The sequence below is a fragment of the Ochotona princeps genome, chromosome 5 (genome assembly GCF_030435755.1).
Source record: "Ochotona princeps isolate mOchPri1 chromosome 5, mOchPri1.hap1, whole genome shotgun sequence".
NCBI lineage: Eukaryota > Metazoa > Chordata > Mammalia > Lagomorpha > Ochotonidae > Ochotona > Ochotona princeps.
This window is the reverse complement of record NC_080836.1, coordinates 57,850,751-57,872,580: the sequence shown is the minus strand read 5'-3', so window position 1 is coordinate 57,872,580 and position 21,830 is coordinate 57,850,751. Positions and strand designations below refer to the sequence as shown.

General features: G+C 37.4%; 1 protein-coding gene across 1 annotated transcript in view; it reads left to right on the top strand.

Annotated features, from left to right (window-relative positions):
* The window catches only part of TTN (titin), a 266,306-nt gene that overhangs the window by 105,036 nt on the left and 139,440 nt on the right, over positions 1-21,830 (top strand). Inside the window, exons 112-150 of the mRNA XM_058664684.1 lie at positions 307-711; positions 1,288-1,347; positions 1,714-1,791; positions 1,943-2,020; positions 2,598-2,684; positions 2,903-2,983; positions 4,072-4,155; positions 4,530-4,616; positions 6,028-6,111; positions 6,334-6,414; positions 6,556-6,636; positions 6,801-6,884; positions 7,147-7,248; positions 7,677-7,787; positions 9,555-9,635; positions 9,806-9,883; positions 10,092-10,175; positions 10,343-10,426; positions 10,717-10,797; positions 11,010-11,090; positions 11,788-11,868; positions 12,170-12,376; positions 13,299-13,376; positions 13,571-13,645; positions 13,850-13,942; positions 14,636-14,713; positions 14,894-15,151; positions 15,372-15,455; positions 15,630-15,707; positions 16,535-16,618; positions 16,888-16,971; positions 17,174-17,257; positions 17,460-17,738; positions 18,056-18,142; positions 19,263-19,337; positions 19,496-19,576; positions 20,091-20,165; positions 20,737-20,826; positions 21,401-21,478. Of these exons, the coding sequence (XP_058520667.1) occupies positions 307-711; positions 1,288-1,347; positions 1,714-1,791; positions 1,943-2,020; positions 2,598-2,684; positions 2,903-2,983; positions 4,072-4,155; positions 4,530-4,616; positions 6,028-6,111; positions 6,334-6,414; positions 6,556-6,636; positions 6,801-6,884; positions 7,147-7,248; positions 7,677-7,787; positions 9,555-9,635; positions 9,806-9,883; positions 10,092-10,175; positions 10,343-10,426; positions 10,717-10,797; positions 11,010-11,090; positions 11,788-11,868; positions 12,170-12,376; positions 13,299-13,376; positions 13,571-13,645; positions 13,850-13,942; positions 14,636-14,713; positions 14,894-15,151; positions 15,372-15,455; positions 15,630-15,707; positions 16,535-16,618; positions 16,888-16,971; positions 17,174-17,257; positions 17,460-17,738; positions 18,056-18,142; positions 19,263-19,337; positions 19,496-19,576; positions 20,091-20,165; positions 20,737-20,826; positions 21,401-21,478 (4,041 nt within the window). The remainder of the gene's footprint in view (positions 1-306; positions 712-1,287; positions 1,348-1,713; positions 1,792-1,942; positions 2,021-2,597; positions 2,685-2,902; positions 2,984-4,071; positions 4,156-4,529; positions 4,617-6,027; positions 6,112-6,333; positions 6,415-6,555; positions 6,637-6,800; positions 6,885-7,146; positions 7,249-7,676; positions 7,788-9,554; positions 9,636-9,805; positions 9,884-10,091; positions 10,176-10,342; positions 10,427-10,716; positions 10,798-11,009; positions 11,091-11,787; positions 11,869-12,169; positions 12,377-13,298; positions 13,377-13,570; positions 13,646-13,849; positions 13,943-14,635; positions 14,714-14,893; positions 15,152-15,371; positions 15,456-15,629; positions 15,708-16,534; positions 16,619-16,887; positions 16,972-17,173; positions 17,258-17,459; positions 17,739-18,055; positions 18,143-19,262; positions 19,338-19,495; positions 19,577-20,090; positions 20,166-20,736; positions 20,827-21,400; positions 21,479-21,830) is intronic.

The following is a 21,830-nucleotide window of genomic DNA, read 5'->3' as shown; positions in this document are numbered from 1 at the left end:
AAACAGAGTTCTGCAAATGGAGGCGTCCATGGAACAACGGGGAAATGCTCACTTAGCAGTATTTACTGCAGGCATTTTTTTCACACTGGAAAAATTTCACAGCAAGAGCAAAGGATATCATGATAGTCTTTGCCTTCATAGTCAACTAAATTTCAAATCCTATACAAAGAAATGTGAAGCAAATCATCAATGTAATGCGGAGATCTGAGATACTGAGGTTTTTGGCTGTGTTGTTTCATCTAATGAATTGAAGCAATTATGTGTGACTTGCATATTGATATTCATCTGTATATTCATTTATTTTAGGTCCTGAAATTATTGACGTGTCATCTAAGGCTGAAGAAGTCAAGATAACAACCATAACCAGAAAGAAAGAAGTTCAGAAAGAAAAGCAAGCTGTGTATGAGAAAAAGCAAGCAGTTTATGAGGAAAAGAAAGTTTTCATAGAGTCTTTTGAAGAGCCTTACGACGAGCTGGAAGTGGAGCCCTACACAGAGCCCTTTGAAGAGCCTTACTATGAAGAGCCAGAGGAAGACTACGAGGAGGTCAAGGTGGAAGCTAAAAAGGAAGTTTATGAGGAATGGGAGGAAGATTTTGAAGAAGGGCAAGAATACTATGAAAGGAAGGAAGGCTATGATGAAGGGGAGGAAGAGTGGGAGGAGGAACACCGAGAGACAGAAGTGATTCAAGTTCAGAAGGAGGTGTATGAAGGTATGCTTACACTGGCTGACTTTCCTCTTTGCCTCAGATCATTGCGTTTTCATGGCAATTAGCTGTAGATTAGAACTAGGCGAAAGGAAGATTGGCATATTTTTTGGTTAGAAATCTTCAGAAACTCCATCTTTTTAAAATTATTTTGGTAATCTTTATATAGTTGATTAGGGCACAAAGGGTCAAGGGCTACAGGAAATTGGGTTCGACCATTGTTTCCACATTAATATTATTTTTTTTCTATATCCAGGGTAAAAGAAACTCAGTCTTTAAAGAAGTAATTTCCCTCAGTGTTACTTTCATGCTTTGGTATTACATGCTAAATAAATCCTTTAGTTCTATTATTCAGACTGAATTCCAGGTACTGTCTTGGAATACAGGAGTTCAGTTTTTACCTCCCTCTTCTTTTTTGGCACCTCAGTCTTTGAAATCCAGCACTAGGAATTATGTTAGCAAGAATGATCCAAAATGCAGTATTTTGTGTGCTTATGTATCTTGATTTATTTGCAACAAATACAGCTTTTAGGAATGTACCTATTTAAGCATCTCTTCCTATCCTATTTTTCCTAATTGAAGAATCACATGAAAGAAAAGTTCCAGCAAAAGTGCCTGAAAAGAAAGTACCACCTCCTAAAGGTAAGTACCTGGAATTGCATTAGTAGATCAGAGCACTAGCATTACCATGTCTCGTTTGGCAAAAATGTATAAATCACCAGTTCAAATCAATAGGCACAACTTCTTCTCTGTTTTATTGTATCAGTGAATTTCTTAAAAATGTCTAACTCATCTAATAAAACATTAAAGGATTTTATGGTAGATTTTAAATAAATATGACCAAAATAATTTAAGTACTAAACCTTATACATACCCAAATTTGTCTCTCTCTGAAAATAATTATATGTATATGTATGCGTATATACATGTGCATGTGTGGAGAGAAAGACGAGGGAGAGTTTTCCTAGAAATTCTAAAAGTACTGCAATTTCTTTAAAATGTTTGCAGTTGTAAAGAAGCCAGTAGTTGAAAAAATTGAAAAGACCACTCGAAGAATGGAGGAAGAAAAAGTCCAAGTCACCAAAGGTATCATGTAACACACCTCTAATGCCTGTAGACAGCAGTCTGTTTCCTGATATGCACTCACATGTTAGATATTTGTAAAGTCAACTGTTTGTAAATTTTGTGAACAAAAATGTTCTTCACAACACAAATATATTTGTACATATTTTTTAAGTCCCCGAAGTTTCAAAGAAGATTGTGCCACAAAAACCTTCCCGGATTCCAGTAGAGGAAGAAGTTATTGAAGTGAAAGGTATATGTTTAATTTTAAGCTACAACTTTTGACTGCTTTATTGATGTCTCTGAAAATGTGCGCATATTTTGCGAAAAAAATCCCAAAACCACCACCAAAACAAGCTCTGTTTTGTATAATATAAATCTTAGAGGGAACTGCATATTTGTATAACTTGAATGAATAATAACATCTTGGTTTCTATTTTTGCTTTAAAATTTCACATTTTTAAGGGAGGCTTTGTGTTTAATTGGCAGCCTTCTAACTTTACCGTGCAATGCATCCAATTTCACGTAGCATTTCCATCCTCTCGCTTCTGTGGATAGATTCTAGCAGATTCGGCAGAGCACTGCAGAGCACGTGAAGAAGTTGTGTCTATTTGATTTTCATTTAGTGATGTTTGATGAAGGCTTCATGGGCTGTTTGTCTCCACTGATCAAAACGTGATTTATGTTGTTGGCAAACTAAAATGTGTTATCAAGCTGTCATATTAACCCATTCAGTGTGTGTTTAAAGATTTAAGTAGTGTACAATCCATGTATTTGATCTGATGTCTTATAGAAAAATAAAACGCTAATGTGAAATACTCTCTTTAAAGTGCCAGCTGTGCATACAAAGAAGATGGTTATTTCAGAGGAAAAGATGTTTTTTGCTTCTCACACAGAGGAGGAAGTGTCAGTCACAGGTATAAGGCAATTTGAACTGGGGATTACCTTCAAGGGTTTTTGTTGGATTTCTATCTCTCTTGTTGCTTTACAATCTGTGATCATGTGGCCATTTCTGTCTGCTTGTGATTCTCTGTCATCTTTATCATTTCACCTGTGTCTGTTTTAATTTGCATTTTTGTGTTCATTGGAAATTATCTTGCACAGTGCTATAGCAGTAATTGTACATTTTTTAAAGTTCCTGAGGTACAAAGGAAAACTGTCACTGAAGAGAAAATTCATGTTGCTGTTTCCAAAAAGACTGAGCCACCACCAAAAGGTATTAGTGACACATTCGAAATTTACAATCTTTTAAAAATTGGTGTAAGTTCCAGATGAGGCAAACAGGTGGTGAAGAGACCATCAGGAGTCCACAGGCGAGAGAAAGAGAGGTTCTAGAGGATTTAGACTCTGATTCAGGGAGTTCACAGCCCCAGGACCTAGCTCCTGGAAATCCTGCCCCATGTCCTGGGGTCAGCTCAGACCAGCTCATTAGAGCCTGTGCTTTCATTTTCAGGAAATCTTTCCAGCCAGGTATTTGACACCACAATTACTACCAATTAAATTATGTCATTTTAGAACTAAATAAATCCCACTGAAGAATAGGTGCTCCCAACCATTCCCAAGGAAGTGGAAGCACCTACATCAAAAATGGAAACAGTCACATTTTCAAATGATTTTCTGGCTTCAATTGGAATGAAGTACTGTATCTATTTTTTAGTTCTAAATCTTGCAATTCCAGCCATTCATTTGACACCACAATTGCTAGCAATTAAATTATGTCAATGTAGAACTAAATAAGTCACATTTTAATCACTAGTAAATATTCAACATTTCTTCCCTCTTTACTGCATTTTTCTACTAGTTTTGTTTCTGAGTTTGTTTCCTCTGAATTGTTACCTGGTGGAAATGGCACTTAACTTTGTACTACTAGAAATTCCTTCCCCAGTCTGAAATCATGAGCTTTGCGTGAGGTGTCATACTGGAAGTATTTCCAACATGCCACGGATCAAGGCTCTGAACTTCAGCCAATACGTTAGAAATTTCAGATTATCTAACGTGGTTGTCTTCATGCAACTACTGTGTAAAAGTTAAGTTGCTAAAACATTATCTTCAAAGTTACTGTTCATTAAAAAAAAAATGGTTTCTAAGGAAAAGGCACTATTCCCACTGAAGAATGGATGTTCCCATCCACTCCCAAAAAAGTGGAGGCACGTAGTCCAAAAGGAATACAATCACATTTCCAAATGATTCTCTGGCTTCAGTTGTAATGAAGTACAATATCTGTTCTTTAGTTCTAAATCTTGCAACAAAATGGATGTTCTGTTAAATGTACAGTTTATCAAATATGACACATTTCTTTTAAAGTCCCTGAGCCACCTAGGAAACCAGTTCCAGAAGAAGTGACCCTCGTTCCCATTTCTAAAAAGGTGGAGCCCCCAGCAGCCAAAGGTAGAATATTTTTTTAAAAAAATCATAATATTTGTCTTCTTTGCTCTACATCTGCTTTCACACAATAGTGACACTGTCAAAAAAAAATGACACTGTCTGATTTGTGTGTGTTGATTTCATCCATTTGTGGCAATATATTGTACAAGCATCAGCCTCATTGCAAGGTCCTAGGCCATCCTAACTGGGTCTTTGTTTCAAGTTAACATACGTAATGTCTTTATGGTGTTGATGTAGTTCGTATTTGTTATGACAAGTAAAGCACACTGAATTACTTCTGAATTTTTAGACTCTACTGAGGATTCAAACTTTAGTGTGCTCTTTAAGTGTCTTCAAAGTAGACTAGATTGTTCAACCTGTTCAACCTGTCTTTAAAGTTCCTGAAGCTCCCAAGAAACCAGTGCCAGAGGAGAAAAAACCAGTTCCTGTACCCAAGAAGAAGGAACCTGCTGCTCCCCCGAAAGGTACTCCAGACCTGGTGCTGGGGAGAACATTTGCCCGGAATGCCTGCTACTTGGTTTATGTGGTCTTCCTGTGGACTATGTTGCCTTTTTATCCTGTCTGTTTTACAAATTCTCCTTGTGTTTCTCAAGCTTCTCAGCTTTGGGGCTGTGTTTCTGACATGTAATATTTACAATCCTGAATATTCCCAAGGTACCACCAGAAACATTAAAATAACCATGTCAAACTACTACTTTAAACTTTTTAGATCTTCCCACTCAAAGAATATTTATGAAATTGATCTTCTATAGTCATGGTTCAAGGGGGGAAAAATGACTCTTTAATTTCTCATGGATGACTTTTTCTTAAAAACTTGAGCTATGCAGACATGGAGATGAACAGACAGCTAGAGCAACTGGCAACACAGAGTGTTAGCAGCATGTAGGTACACATGGTCTTGCAAGTGACAGCCATGCGTAGTCATCGCTGGTGACAGGAAACAGAGCTGTGGCCTTTGCTTTCACCCTCTTTCTTGAGACACTGATTTTCTTTAGTGTTTTCCGTAAATGTGGCAATCAGCTACTCAGCTGCTGAAGTGACTTTTTTATATAGGTGTCTTGGCATTCAAATGTGCGCTGTGGCCTACTGCTACTCCCTTTGGGGTTTCAGTTCTGCGTCAGTGGTGAAGGGAGTGGTGTTGAAAGACACTTGATTGAAGCGGTGAGGCCACAGCTGCACACATTTGGTCTCCTGGGAAGAGAGAGACAGCAGGAATTCAGTCTCATCCTGTTGAGGAGAAAGTGGTCACTGAAGCTAGCCATATTTAATAGTGTTTTCTTTTGTCTGTTTGTCCAGTGTTTCTATTTCTTCCAGAATCAAATCCATTTCTCTCTTAAACTCTTGGCTCTTGTATTATTTTGGTTCTTTTTTTTTTTAAATTTCAAATGATACAAAAAACAAGTTTTGAGTACTTGACCACTAAACATGAAGATAATAAGAGTAAAGCCAAAGCTCCCTTTAAAAAGTAATTTTTGCTTATTTGGCCATCAAGCACAAAAGTCATATTAATAAAACCAGTAATCCCAGAGTGACTTGGTACCTCCTGAAGGAGTCAAGAGACATCTCTCATTTATAGAAACACACTGCATAACTAATCTGTAGCAAAATTGGACCAATAGGTAAGGGATGAATCCTGTGTATCTTCTTCTGTTTTGTAGCTCAGTTTTAACTGTCCAGATGCCTGCAAATCAGTGGTACATTTATCACATTGAAACCTTTATAACATTATAGCTGGCTTTATTTTCTACAGCACGTTGCTACTGTGTATGTCGTATATAATAGCAGTAGTGAACTACATGAAGAGTTACATGTGTGCCTATGTCCTTTATCAAAGCAATTCCTGTCGGGACTCACTCTCTGTTTTAAAACTTTAAGTCCCAGAAGTGCCAAAGAAACCGGTGCCTGAAGAAAAGGTTCCTGTTCCAGTTGCAAAGAAAAAGGAAGCTCCCCCAACTAAAGGTACAGTGACATGCTTCATCAACTCGCCGTATTTTTTGTCTTGAGTGTAAAAGAGTATGTGTTGAGTTATCCATTAGATGAGTTAATTTTGTGCAAAATAAATGTTTTATAGTGAGTGCCCATTTAACCAAAATGTCCGCCTACGTGTTTACAATCTCACAAAATAAGTGTGTTTTAGCTGCTTTGGGCAAACAAAGTCAATTCTGAAAATGTCTTTTCAAGTTTCTGAAGTACAGAAGAGAGTTGTCACAGAAGAAAAAATAACAATCGTTACAGAGAGAGAAGAATCACCACCTCCAGCAGGTACTTAATCCCATTCTCCTGAAATAACTTCCTCTCCTCCCAGCTGCTGTAACCCATGTCCTTGTGATTGGACCTTCCTGTTCTGTGTTGATCACTTGTTTTCCTTCGTGTGAATGTTAAAATCCAATACTATCCTTTAAGTGCCAGAAATACCGAAGAAGAGAGTTCCTGAAGAAAGAAGACCTGTTCCTCAGAAAGAGGAAGAAGCTCCACCACCAAAAGGTATTGTGTTGCTATCTTTTGGGGAGCCCTCTTCATGTACAATTAGGTTCCCAGACAAATATTGACTTTCACGGTGTCGGCACATAGTTGGTGCATGTAGGTGTGTTGTGTTGGGCTCCAGGGAGATAACAGTCAAGTTCTAAAAGTGCCTACTGTTTCTAAAGTGCCCGCTGTGCCCAAAAAACCTGTGCCTGAGGAGAAAGTCCCAGTACCAGTTCCTGTCGCTAAGAAACCTCCTCCTCCCCGAGGTAGGATTTGTCTCAGGCCTCTGACAAGCCTCTTAGCATATGCATTCTTGCCTATTTGGTCTGCTCTTTTCTTGCCCTCACCCTTTGTCTTGCTTCTGGTACAGCTTTGTGTAAACTACACCTGTGAACTGTTACTTGTTTTCCCATCATGCTTGCGAAAGTGCTGCCATGTGCAAATCTTCCCTAGGATCCTAAAAAGAGAGCACTGGTAAAAAAAAAATTCTTGATTTTTAAAACTTCAACTTTTCATGCTTTCTTAAAGCGGAAGTTTCTAAGAAAGCTGTCATCGAAGAAAAAAGATTCGTTGCCGAAGAAAAGCAAGCTGTCGCAATGTCACAGAGAGTGGAAGTCATGCGACATGAAGGTATAGAATCAGAAGCAAGAACAGAAAGGAGTCTGCATGTGTTTCCTCAAAGTTTTGTCGTCTTTCCAGATGTGACTGTTTAGCCTAGAACTTATCCTTGTTAGTTGTTTCTGTTTTGTTTTTAGTAGATTGTGTCAACCTCTTGGGCATTTCCAAGGGTGTCTCTTGTGCCTACTGTGGTCTTGAACTATTCAAAAAAAGTGAATGGGCTGCTGTGAATGTGGTGCTTTTGAGAGTGCCACACTTGGATATATTTGAAAATCTGCTCAGTCTTGGGCAATGCTATCCCCTTATCTGAAAGCAGCTGTTTCCTTCTGGAACTAAGGAAGCTGATGCCTTCAGCAGATGGAAGAACCATCTTCCACACAACGAGGAGTATTTCTGCAGGCTGAATTTCAACTAAATCTCATCGTTTAAAATATTCACAGAGGCAGAATGGAGTTATTCAGAAGAGGAGGAAAGAGTGTCTGTTTCCGTTTATAGAGAAGAGGAAGGAGAGGAGGAGGAGGAAGAGGGAGTGGAGATTACAGAATACGAAGGTAAACAATGCAAACTAGATAGCCAGGAGCTGGTGTCTTGATGAAGTTTTCTTTCACAGTTTAGCAGGCTGATGAGAGATTCCATTTTTGAGGAAACTCCTCCTAGCCTCATTGGATCTGCCTTTTCTTCAAAACACGAAGTTGAGAAACATTACACATGATTAGAGTATACATCCAGTTTATTTCCTTTCCTTCTTACCTCACATTTTCACATATGTCCTCTACATCCATTCTTTAGATAGAACTTCACTTCAGCATGGTTTGTTGGAACTTTACCATAGCATCTAATGTCTTAACACTGTTTCTCTGTTTTTAACACAATCTACAGACAGAACTATATTACATACTATATTCCTGCACACACATATATAGCCATGAAACAAAAAAAAATATTACCCCTACTGTGTGTGATATATTTTATTGTTTTTTGTTCCATCCTGCTCTGTTCTTTCCACTTAAAAACATGCAAGCCACAACCCATTTTATATTGATGACACAAATCACTAACATGTCCTTAGAGTTTTAAAATGAGCAAGAGCATTTACTACCTTATTGAATTCCCAAAAGCAGAGTCATCTTTGTGTGTGTGAGTCACTGAACACTTGAGGCCTTTCTGTATTTCATACATGGAGAAAACAATTATGTAAAACTGTGGTCAGCTTGACTTGTATTCGGATGCCCCCATGCCCACAATTCAGTTTCTGTTGTTTCTTAAATATTGCCACTAATTAAGGCATCACTAGGTTTCCTGCTAAAATTTAACATTCTAACTAAAGCAAGAAAGTTCTAAAGTAGCTCTGCTTTGAAATCAGTAAGTCCCTTTACAAATTAACTCTCCTCTCTCAATGAAAGGACAAGTAGAATTATGGTAGCTTTGGACGCCCTCAAGTATACCTCTGGTTAATGAATCTGGTTCCTCAGACTCTCCTCCACTTGGAAGAAAAGTTCTAATGACTAACATGGTGCACATTCTTAATGGAAGGGTTTGGTGTAGAGTCAGGATAGGATCCCATAAAAAAATTCTACCAACTCTCAGTTCCTCCTGCAAGAGGCCCTGGTGTTGGGCTTAGTCAAGAATCTGAGGAGCTCAAGAACTCCACCCCTTCTAAAAATGATGGGAAATGTTCTCATCCCCTGGCTCTGATCATCAATTTGGGGGCAGTAAAAATTCATGTCAAACTGAAAGGAAAGACCTTCTTTGGTATTCTGATGTTTTCAAAAAGCCATAAAGATGGGTGGCATGTTAACTTTGCTTTCAGTGTCAAGAGCCAGGTGTGTTTTAAGCTTTCTATTCTATAGGTTCAAAAATCACATGAAATCTTCAACCTCTTCTACCCTACCTACCCACTAAGCAGGGGAGAGGCAGGGGTAGGAAGAACATGAATCATCTTGCATTTCTCTTTTATATCTTCATGTGTATGTTTCTGCCCCAGAGCTTTGGAGTCTGAAGTGTTCTGTTATTTTTCAACTTGTCTTCAAATTCTTCTATTCTCAGTAATTCAGCTTCTAGAATTGGTTGGGGTTCTGTAATTTCCCTGCTATTCCTGTGAATATAAATGTTCTTATATGCATTTATAATGCACTTGAAAGTTAAATTAATAAAACCTCTTTCTTATACTCTTTGGGTGTTTTGAATGAAGACTATCAGGGATTTGCCAAGTGTTAAACTTGTGCCATTTTAATCTCTTGTTGAAGTGACAAATTAAGACTAAAATTAAATATGAACACCACTGCAATTTGTTTTCTTTAAAATTGATGTCTTTAAAGTGATGGAGGAGCCTGAGGAATATGTTGTGGAAGAAAAGCTGCACTTTATCTCTAAGCGAGTGGAAGCTGAACCAGCTGAAGGTATTCTGCTTTATCTCTCTGTTGATTCGTCCCTCCTTTACGTTCTCGTATAATTTAGCACCTGTAATGCAAGTGTTAATAAATGTTATGTCTAGTAAAAAGACCCCTTATATTCTTATTTTAAAAAGAACTCAGGGCATTTCCAAAGCATATTTTATCATCTTTTCAAGTGCCTGAGAAGCGTGAGAAGAAAATTGTCCCGAAACCAAAAGTTCCTGCTAAAACTGAGGAGCCTCCACCAGCTGAAGGTACGCTTTCTCTCCAAGAAACGGATGCCGTTTGCTCTAGGAACTGGAACAATGCCTTTTGCTGATAGCACTTAAGTTCTCAGCACACTCATAGGGCATTTTTGCTCCATCTAAGCTCAGTCTTTGTGTCTATATGTGATCTTTTCAGAATTCTCTGTCACTTCTTATGTATTGAAAATTAATATTGTTAAACTTCATCTTTCTAAAGTCCCTGAACCACCTAAGAAAATTGTGCCAGAAAAGAAAGTCCCAGCTGTGACTCCAAAAAAGGAAACGGTGCCTCCACCGAAAGGTATATTAGATTTTACTTTGTTCTTGAAAGTGCTTCTCTTTCCTTTCTTCTTAAACCAGTGTCTTCTTTGGATGTTTATAACAGTAATAAGCAAATATGTGTTTATCCATCATATCTTTAGTGTTTTCCTATCATATGTTTGACTGTGTTACCTGCTATCTTTTAAATGCCAGAAGAGCCAAAGAAACCAGTTCCAGAGAAAAAGGTTCCTCCCAAAGTGGTTAAGAAAGAAGAACCTCCTTCAGTCAAAGGTAAACAAAATCCTCCAGACCAAAACCTGTAGACATTTGTCTTGTCTTTTTGTTTCTCCCGCTGCTGTCCTATGGGTGTCACTTTCTGGATGTAGGCTGTTGGTGTATGTTGGTGGCAGTGGTGTAGTATCACCTTGTCTTTGGGTGGAGTAAAATTACTTGTTGTGATGTTTAGCTGTATGTATTGTAAATTCTTTGGTTCTACAAGCATAATACTTTCTGGCTGCTAAATACTTTTAAAATTCTCCAGTAAGCTATATAATCCCCTAATCCTTAAATTATCTTTGAAGTGGCTGAGAGGCACATGCAAATTACCCAGGAAGAGAAAGTTGTTGCTGTAACTAAAAAAGAGAAGCCTCCAAGAGCAAGAGGTACATCAGCCCCTTGAGTGCCCACTGTAGCACTTCATCTGCTGTCTGTGCCAAGTGCACTGGCTCTGGGTGTTGGTTTTTGTTGTAGCTGTTGCTTTGTGTTTAAAATCATGAAAAATATCAAGTCTTTGATGTTTGACGCACTGCTTTATAACTTTCTTTATGGTTTGCATGAGAGAAACAGTTGTTTAAACTGAAATGTGTCTTTAAAGTGCCAGAGGAACCTGAAAGAGCTGTTCCGGAAAAGTTCCCTAAACTTAAACCTAGAAGAGAAGAGGAGCCACCAACGAAAGGTAAACAGACTAAAACAAACAAACCAACAAACAAAAAACAGAACATCCAGACATTGTAACTAAACTTATGAAATGTGTTTCGTTAGAGAAAATAAAGAACTACATTTTACCAGGTAAATAATGTAAATATGCCATCTTATCACTTTAAAACTAAATATATCGGAAATCAACAAGTACTTTTTCTAGAAAAAAAAAGGAAAGCCTCTGCCAAAAGTGCATAGTTTCCCTTAAAATGTGTTTGTCCTTTGTCTTGTTTTTCTAAGCACAACTGCTAAACTCTTTCTTATGTGGCATTTTTTAAATTCCTAACTATGTCAATAGAACTTATGAAAAACCTTATAATTAAGGGAAAGAAACTATCTGTGTTACATGAATCTCTCTATTGCTTCTACGTATTTGATAGTCATGGTTTCTGTGGTTCTGTTGTCTCTTCCAATTCGCTTATAAATGCTGCTTGATCTCCCTAAAGTTACTCAGAGTTCTTAAAGCATCAAGTAGCTTAGAAAAAAAGTATTCGTGTATATTAGACCATGTTGATATCCATGTCTGTTGCTTTTTTCTTGTCACTTAAATGAGAAGTTTAAACAGCACTGGTACAGTTGTCTTTGTTCTCGGATTATTTATTCAAAATTTGTCTTAGCATATAGCTGAGAGCTAAGAATCTTGTCATTCACTTTTAATAATTACTCTTTTAAAGTGACTGAGATCAGAAAAAGAGCTGTTAAAGAAGAAAAAGTATCCATTGAAGTTCCAAAAAGAGAACCTCAGCTCGCTAAAGGTATATTTATTGTGTCCTGATTATATAATAAGAAGCATGAAACTGACTTTTCACCTGCTAGGTTCCATTTTGACTCCTTGACATTAATAGATTTTTGCTGACTAAAGTCAGGGATGCTAACCTCTGAAATCACAGTTAAGAAATAGACATTTTATGATACCTTGACCAGTTAAGGATACTCAGGGTCTCCTGTAACCAGTGCATGAGACCATCAGAAAAGAGTGAATTCAAAATGCAATGTCGCTATCACCCCTAAATGAGTTCCAGAGTCAAACACTGCCTGTTGTCACTGTCATTCTAGAAGTAACAGTAACAGAAGAGAAAGAATGGTCCTACACACAAGAGGAGGAAACTGTTTCAGTACAGCGGGAAGAGGATTATGAAGAAATTGAAGAATATGAGTACAGAGAATTTGAGGACTATGAACCAACAGAAGAATATGACCAATATGAAGAATACGAAGAACGAGAGGCTGAACATCGGGAAGAGTATGAAGAATATACCACAGGTATGAGCAAAACTATAACCCTGAAACAGATAAATGTGTGCAGATTCCATAGGAACAGGAGAAAATGTTGGATGCCCAAAGAAACTTGGAAAAGTCTCTGTTTCATTTGGCAAATCCATAATTCCTTTCTCTTGGTTATTCCTAATTGGAGAAGGGAGGGGAGGAAATTATAGATCTTAAGATAATTGTTGTTGGGTTTTGAAAATACCCATCCTCCTTATTTTTGCTGATCTGCAAAATAGTAACTGTCTCTAAGTTTCTCCAATTAAGAATTTACTTAAAGGTGCCTATGAACTTTCTTACACATGATCAAAAATGTCTGTTTATTATTCTGAAGCTTAATATCTTCAAGCACAATAGGCTATTAAAAAAACATACTACTTTTAGAATTTATAGTGTCACAAGTTAATGATGACTGCCTCTAAAGACAAGACAAGAAAGCTAACATAAGCAGTTGTGCTTACCTAATCAGATCAAGTGTGTGAACATACAGTTCAGATTCTAAGAAGTTTGCTTATTTTATCCATGGAATAAATTCAAATCAGAATTTTTATAGTAATCACTAATATTGTACCTAATTTCATTTCTAATGCTCCATTGCCTAACTTTGAGAAAATTCGAAATAGTTTTACAGACAGCATTAGAAAACAGTATTATAGAGAGAAGAGTTTTAACCGTGACTTTGTAGATCCAAAGTGAAAAAAAAACTTGAGTATGTTAAAATGAAATTGTATTCGTTTGATTGAAGGACATACCAAGGAGTCAAGGGTGACATAGGTTGTTGGGATCTTTTAGAGGTTATTCTCTTTAGACCTTATTTCCTGAGGGTCGGGCTATCCCATAAACAAACTGTTTTAACTCTTTGATTCTTTTTAAGAAATATTTTTAGTCTGACACTAATTACTCATATGTACCTTTAAAGAGCCCAAGAAGCCTATCCCAGTAAAGCCTGTACAAGAAGAGCCTGTTCCCAAAAAGCCCAAGGCCCCACCAGCTAAAGGTAGTGAGAACAGCATCACCGTTGTGGGACCTCTGCTTCCTGCCTGCCTGTATACTACTAACACACGTGGACGTGGCTGTGTTCCAATCATGTGTGCTTGGGAAACACATTGTATATGGTATTTCTCAACTCTTGGTTGTTACTAACTCTTGAGAAGCCTGGTTTTGAAATCTCTTAATATTAATATTTTAAAGTGCTGAAGAAACCTGTTCCTGAAGAAAAAGCACCAATACCTATTCCTAAGAAACTCAAACCTCTGCCACCCAAAGGTACATCACAGAGTAATAAGTACCTTCAAACAAGTCTGGTACTTATATTCTGTAATCGTGTCTCCTGTGTCTCTTGTCTGATGATCTCTGTGTTTACTGAACAGATTGTTCAAGTCTTGATTCTTTCAGTTGTCCCTGTCTTTTGTTATACAGTATGCATATAGGGCTAATTTTAATGCTCTTTAATAATGAATGTCTTTAAAGAACCTGAAGAATCAAAGAAGGTTGTTGAGGAAAAAATACGTATTTCAATTACCAAACGTGAAAAAGAGCAAGTGGCTGAACCGGCTGCTAAAGGTATAATTTCCTTTCTAGGTTATGGTCTTTTACAATATGTCTTTTGAAGTGAACATACTGTGTCTTGCTTTACTTGGTTATTTTATGTCTTTTAATTCTTAAGAGATTTTGGATGTAAAAATCTGTAAATCCAGGATAAGATACTGCTACATTTAAGAGGAAGAATTTTTTTAAAAATCCACAGCCTCTTTTACAAAGACTAGAATACAGTGTTTGCACCTAAAAATCAGAGACCTTTAAAAATCATACTCCTGATTCATCTACGTTGTATAATAATGAAATTTGTTTATGCATTCTAAAATAATTTCAAAGATGAAAAATTCTAACTCAGTATGCAGCCATTTTTGGCTTTATATGAAGTATATATTTTTATATGAAGTAACATTCTACAATTCTGAAAGTATGCTAACCCAGAAGTAAATTTAGCTTTTCATTGATGGATGTTTCCTACAAAGACATTCAAACACTAAACATCATTCAGCTCTGCCTCTCATGTTTACTTGAGTAAATATTTCTACAAGGTACAGAATCCTATCTGTGAAAATCAAACTTCCTTATAGATGAACAGTTAAAATTCCTTTTCAGTAGAGACAGCTACAAAAATTATTCCATCTACCTAAAATACAACAAAGCAATAATTGGCTATCTGGGTGGCTTCCAACACTAAAGTTTTCTTACATTTAACATTTCAAGTGCCCATGAAGCCCAAGAGGGTTGTCCCAGAAGAAAAAGTACCTGTCCCTAAAAAAGAAGTAGCAGCACCTGTAAGAGGTACCTAATGCACTCCTTTGCCCATTCTTCTTTGTCTTCCTGGATGTTGAGTTCAAGCGTGGTTCTGTGTGTGAACTTCTTTTGGGGGGGCCAGGGAAAGCCTGCTCTTTCTTTTGTTGTAAATGGGATTGTGTTGCTCAAGTGTCTTAATTTCATTGATTAACTTGAAAATCTTTAAAGTGCCCCAAGTGCCTAAAAAACGAGAACCGGAAGAGGTTGCCTTTGAAGAGGAAGTTGTAACCCATGTGGAGGAACATCTTGTAGAAGAAGAAGAGTACCTCCATGAGGAAGTGGAGTACCTCCATGAGGAAGTGGAGTACTTTCCTGAGGAAGAATATGTTTCTGAGGAAGAATATCTTCATGAGGAAGAAGAATACATGCATGAGGAAGAGAAAGTCATAAGCAAGAAGGAAGTGGTGCCAGTCATACCAGTCAAAGGTAGATTATGTCTCCTGCAAGACAAAGATATCCAACAGTATCTTTGGAGCTTGAGCAACTGTCATGATCAGAATCTCGGGGATATTAGCACCAGGGACCAAGTTTGCCTAATCTAGAAACAGACATGTTAATATACAGAAGTATGTGATATCTATAGATGTTTTGCCTGTTTTGTATTTTTTCTGCAACATTCCCAAAATTCTTCATAATATCTTTAAAGTGCCTGAAGTACCCAAGAAACCTGTTCCAGAAGAGAAGAAACCTGTTCCTGTTCCCAAAAAGAAGGAAGCCCCACCAGCAAAAGGTACACAACCAATCCAATGGGAGCCATAGAGGAACTCTCTGCCCCTAATGAGTGAACTTCTAAGAAGAAACCTGTGTGTGTTCCTGTCTGTTAAGATTTGGATGTACTTTGTGTGGTTGTCTGGATGTCTCCTTTTTGGTGGTCAGAACTTAACAGTAAACAATGTTTTTAAAGTGCCTGAGGTTCCTAAGAAGCCAGATGAGAAGATTCCTGTACCTATTCCTAAAAAAGAGAAGGCTCCACCAGCTAAAGGTACATCTGCTCATAACTTAGCAGTGGAATAATGTAAAAACTTACCCATGTAGAATAACCTGGTGAGCTATGGCATTTCCTCTCCCTGTGATAATATTGGTTAACACCAATTACGGGGGCAAATGTGGCACAAACAGTGAAGCCTCCACTTGGCACCCATAATCCAGCTTCCTATTAATGTTCCAAGGATGCAGTAGATGACAGTTTGAGTACTTGAATTCCAGTCACTGGAGAGGAAGCCTTCTTGGGGTTCCTAACTCCTAGCTTTCAACTCTTAAGTCCCTTGTTACTGTGTCCATTTGGGGAATGAAACAGTGAATGAAAATCTGTGATAGTCTCGTGCCTCTCTGCTTCTCCCTCTCCCTCTCCCTCTGTGTCGCTCTGTGACTTAGCCTTTCAAACGAATCTTCTAAAAAGTAGTATCAGTGTCAAAGCAAGCATCATTGAGCTGGTCACAGGAGCAGTGGAGCATGTATCCCTCTCTTAAACTTGCCCAGAAAACATGCTTATTGACAATCTTTGATTCCTCCTCTTTAGGAAAAAGTGCTCAGTGTAAACTAAACTCTTTTTGCAGTATTAAAATAAACAAAGCCATCATTTATTAGGCATTATGTGCTGTCTTTATCACGAGTCCATGTTTTTTTTCTTCAGTTTTTCTAGTCATAACATTTGTGCATTTTCATGCCTGTGTTTTGTGACTATTATTTTTCTTCAGTCTTACTGTGAAATTATTAAAACATGTATGACGTTTCACTTAAGATGTTAATTGCTGCATTTTTAGCTATTGAGGAGAAATGTGACACTAACCCTACTTGGTATTTTTAAAGTTCCTGAGATGCCCAAGAAGCCTGTGCCAGAGGAGAAAGTACCAGCACCCGTTCCTAAAAAGGTGGAAGCTCCGCCAGCCAAAGGTACATGAACTTCAGATGTGGCAAAGTAGTTTAAACTTCGCATTTGCATTTGTGTAACAATTCATTCATTCCATTCGATGTTCTTTAGGAATGCCACTCTTTACTATCACTTTTTATAGAGTGCAAAAGTATTGTGTTTCAAGAAATAGGACACTTCCTGGAATTTCCTTGTCAAATTTTTATTACCTAATTTCAATCTTTTTGACACTGTGCATGGATTACATATTTCTATGTTGTATGATTTTTTTCTCTAAAAATTGTTTCTAAAGTGCCAGAGGTGCCCAAGAAGCCTGTGCCGGAGAAGAAGGTGCCAGTTCCTGCTCCAAAGAAAGTGGAAGCTCCACCTGCCAAAGGTACATCCTATTATCAGTTACAATGTAAGGTGGCAGATCTCACGTCTGTCACTCATATACCATTTTCCTTTAATATTACATGCTGCTACAAGGTGTCTGTCTGACTAGAAATATACCAAGTATGTCACAATTGTTTTTTATGTCAGTGGGTCTAAAACATTGTGAATGAGCACATTCTTAAAGACCGATAATATCTTTAAAGTGCCACAGTTACCCAAGAAGGTCATCCCAGAAGAAAAGAAACCAACACCTGTTCTGAAAAAAATGGAAGCTCCACCCCCGAAAGGTACATTAATATGAGAACCAGGGCCAAAAGGAACATTCCCTGTGGCTCCACACCATCACTAATTATAATTAACACTTGATAATATTTATGTTGAGGAGCATCAACGCTGTGTGTCCCAGGTTGTTTGTTTCCTGTGTTGTCCTATTGTGTGCCTACTTTACCTAAAAGTGATGTTCGTGTGACTCAATATGTATCTTTAAAGTGCCCAAGAAACGTGAAGCTGTCCCAGTTCCTGTAGCTCGACCTCAAGAAGAGGAAGTTCTGTCTGAAGAAGAAATTGCTCCTGAAGAGGAAGTTCTCCCTGAGGAAGAGGAATTTCTACCCGAGGAAGAAGCAGCTCCTGTGGAGGAAGCACTTGAGCCTGAGGAAGAGGAAATTCCTCCTGAAGAGGAAGAATTTGTGCCTGAGGAAGAAGAAACTGGACCTGAAGAAGAGGAAGTTCTTCCACAGATCAAACCCAGGGTCCCAGAGCCAGCACCAGGTACACAAGCTCTTCTTGGAATCACCAGGAACTCGTTTGTGTTGAGTTCTTCTTGTCTTTTTGTTCATCTCCAATGGTGTTGACAAAGCGTGCTTTGTTGCCTGCTGTCTAAATCTCAGACACATTCCCAATGGATATGCCTTGTTCACTATGTCTGCTTTCTGTGTCTGTCTGCTCTGTGTGACCTGATTGTCTTTCCAAATTGCTTGCCTAGAAAGGTCATTAAGCTCTCTATGGTCTTATGTGTGTCTCTTTGGTTTGTCATATACCACACTGTGCCTGTGAATTTTAATGACTTACTATGAAATGTTTTTAAGTGCCTGAAGCACCAAAGAAAACTGTACCGGTGAAGAAAGTCCCTGTTCCCGCCCCCAAAAAAGTGGAACCTCCACCACCACCCAAAGGTACAGAAGGCACACCTCCCCAAAGTGAACACCCACTTTCCACCCATCATGTTAAAAGATAAATTACAGTGTAATAGGGGAGAGGGAAAATTATATTTCCTAAAATGGTCCAGGAAGATTGATAGTCTTTCTTTTTATTGGGCATTAGAAAAAACCAGTATTCTAAGAACAACAGGAGGAAGTGCTTACCAAATTCCAGTGATTTTATTAAATATCAGGATTTTCATGGAAATATTTTGCAAGGTTATATTATCTACAGATAAAAGTTTTTTAAATTTTATCTGTTGAACCATTTCTGTTAGGTTGTTAATTTTAAATGATCTTGTGCTGACACAGTGAAAAGAAAAATAGATTATTTAAAACAAAGTAATAGTCCATGCTTTTATAGTGTCCAATATTTATATATAAGATGCAGCATGAAATTATGCTATAATTATTATGATGTAAATATTATACACAATGTTTTATAAATATACACACATATGTATAGCAATTCCACAAATTTTGATTTTAGCCTTGGCTTTGTACTTTATTTGCTATTCTGAGAAAGTGCTTTAACCAATCTAAGCCTTGACTTAAAGTGTGGATGCTAATATAAGTCCCAGTGGGCTCAGATGTTGTTATGAGAATACAATAAAATCTAGCATAAAGGCACTCCATCATTAAAAGGATAATATCCAAATTTGACAGATTTAGTCTGCTCATAATACAGGGCATGATGAATCTATTAATTCCTTAAAACTCAATAATATTTTCTTAAAATGGTCTTGGCTTTGATACTTAAACTAAGTATAACCCTTCCACAGGTTGGATAGCCAGGTAATCAAAGAAATGGAAAAGCTGATCCTGTTTTAGTACTTTATGAATACTTCACAGATAAGAATTTAATTAATTCCCAGTGAACTTTAGATGGCTGAAGTGACAGTCCTGTCTTCTGATAATCAAATATGCTACTGCCCCTTTGCTGTAAAAGTCATAATCACATCCTAAATTTGGGTTCCAGTTTCTATTACCTTTCCATCCTGTTGCATGTTGGTCTTTGTGTGTCTGGACTTCCTGGTTTCTCTTTATTTTGTCTGCCAAAAGAAAGTAATCTTATCATGAAATGATATTCTTAAAGTGCCTGAGGTCAAGAAGAAAGTGCCAGAGAAGAAAGTGGTGATTCCCAAGAGAGAGGAGGCTCCACCTGCCCCAGGTACTAGAACTCCCAGCAAAAGTAGACTGTGCCATTTCTTTCCGTCCCTGCAAAAGTCACCCTGTTTCAGTATTTTTTACCACATTTATATTGTTGCTGTGTCTGTTGTTCTTGTGTTGGTGAAACTGAAATTACAAAACAAAATAATGTCTTTCAAGAACCTGTGATCCTTAAGAAACCTGAACTGGAAAAGAAGGTGCCTCCTGCTGCTAAGAAACCGGTGGCCCCTCCTGCCAAAGGTACTGCATCCTGTAACAGGATGCACTTGCTGCACCCATGTTGAACTGTGGCGCTTGCTCCACAGGATGTTCAACATAACCACTAGCACTGTGTGGTCCGTCATTGACGTCTGTCATTCATGACTGTGGCACCCATGTTTGTGTCACGTCAGGTTTTCCATTTTATGTTGATGTCTTTGATGTTGCTTTCCACCAATACTGTTGCTAAAATATAAAAGTACTAAAATTATATATCTTCAAAAAGCCAGCAGTAACTAAGAAACCAGTCTCTAAGGTACCCATTGTTCTTCAGAAAATGTAGAGGTTCTAGGAATAAAAGAAGATTTCTGGAATTGAGCCTTCAAGTACCAACATCTTGATTCTTGTCTCAATAACTGAGTCTGTGAAATGTCAGTGTCACCTTGTATGTGTATGTGGTGATATTTGATCTTTGTTGGTTGAAAATAAAATATGTACTCTTTATTCCTCTTTGGTTCCGACATTTAAGTACTTAAAATGATCACTATCTTTTAAGTTCCTGAGGTACCTAAGAAAGTGGAAGAAAAGCGAATCATCCCCCCTAAAGAAGAGGAAGTTCAGCCTATTGAAGGTATATGACTTTCTACGAAACTATCGTTTTGAAGTAATTACTGTTCTCTGATTTGTTTAATATTTGAAGAATATAAATGTACTTTTGATCCAAAAATATAGAAAGAAATTATTTACCCAATAGTAATTGGGCAAGCAATCTAATATCTTTTGAGTCTCCTTCTGGCATGTGACACCCGTTTGTTTATTTGTCTGTTACATGTTTTGTTTTAATGAAAAGTTTTGAAAAGTGCATAATATTTGCTGTGGGGGAATTTCTCATCAAAAAACTTAACAATTCTGGAATAAACTTATCCAAAATAAATCTCAGTTAAACTTGAGTAAGAAACACAGAACAATCTATTCCTCTCTAGTTTTCTGAATCCAAACAAAACCTCTATTAGGAAATAATGCCACTTTTAATTCTCTTTAACCCTTTCCAGTTCTAAAATGCTGGGAAGGGCCTGTCATGAACATTCAGTTTTCATTTTTATCAGGAGCATTTGAAGGCTAAGGAGTTTTTAGGATAAATCACTTTGGTCTCATATGCAAAAGCATTGTGAGTAATTTACACAATAATCATCTTTTTCAAGTGGTTGAGGAGCCTGAAGAGCCTATTCCAGAAGAGATCACAGAAGAACCACCTAGCATAGAGGAAGTGGAGGAGGTGGCGCCACCTAGAGGTACAGCTGCTTTAGTGACTGAGTGTTCTAGTAGTTCTCACATTAGTCTAAATCTAATATTAATACACCTGTCTATATCAACGATAAATTGAACCTGAACTATTAATAGTACCTGTACCTTTATGTTCCATTTATCCCCCTTTTCTACTATACCTCCAACACAACTAAAAGTGAGAGATTACTTTGCTCTAATTGACATTTTAGCTTTATCTGGCCATGTCATGAAACATATTCTTATGGATTTCAGTCTTTCACTTGTCTTCAATCTTAATGTTGAGAAAAACTGGTGTAACTTTTAGAATAATTCTTCATACATTATTCATAAGACTATCCCAATCTTTTGCATAAATGATACAGTGGTTGATTCTGGTATTTCTAAGTAATAGCCTTCATACCACTAGTGTTTCTACTTGCTTTTATAACATTATGTGTTTTATATATATATATATATATCACTAATATCTTTTTTAAAAGAACCAGTGTTTTGTAGTGTTAGTTTATTGTTTCATGTGTGGGTGTTGCTGTTCTGTTCACTGTGTGTCATTTTCAAAATGTCCATAAAATATCTTTTAAGTGCCTGAAGTGGTTAAGAAAACTGTACCGGAAGCACCTACTCCTGTTCCTAAGAAAGTAGAAGTACCACCAGCTAAAGGTATATCGAGTTGTTCACATTAGTAGCTTTAAATTGCCATTTTTAAACTTTCTATGAATTATAAGTGTTCTTTCATTGTTCCTTCAGTGATTAAGGCAGTAAACTATTAATAACCAGTAAAACGTATGTGTGTATGTGTGTGTAGCTCTTTTTCTTTCTTTCATCCTTTCTGGAATATTATTGCATGATTTATATATGTGTACATGTGAATTATTCTGGAAGTTTCTTATTTAAATAGCTACAGAATGTTTTAAGAGTTATTATTTACTTGAAAGGCAGCATTACAGAGAGGCAAAGACAGAGAGGGAGAGAGCTTTTATCCACTAGTTCACTCACCAAATGGCCACAACAA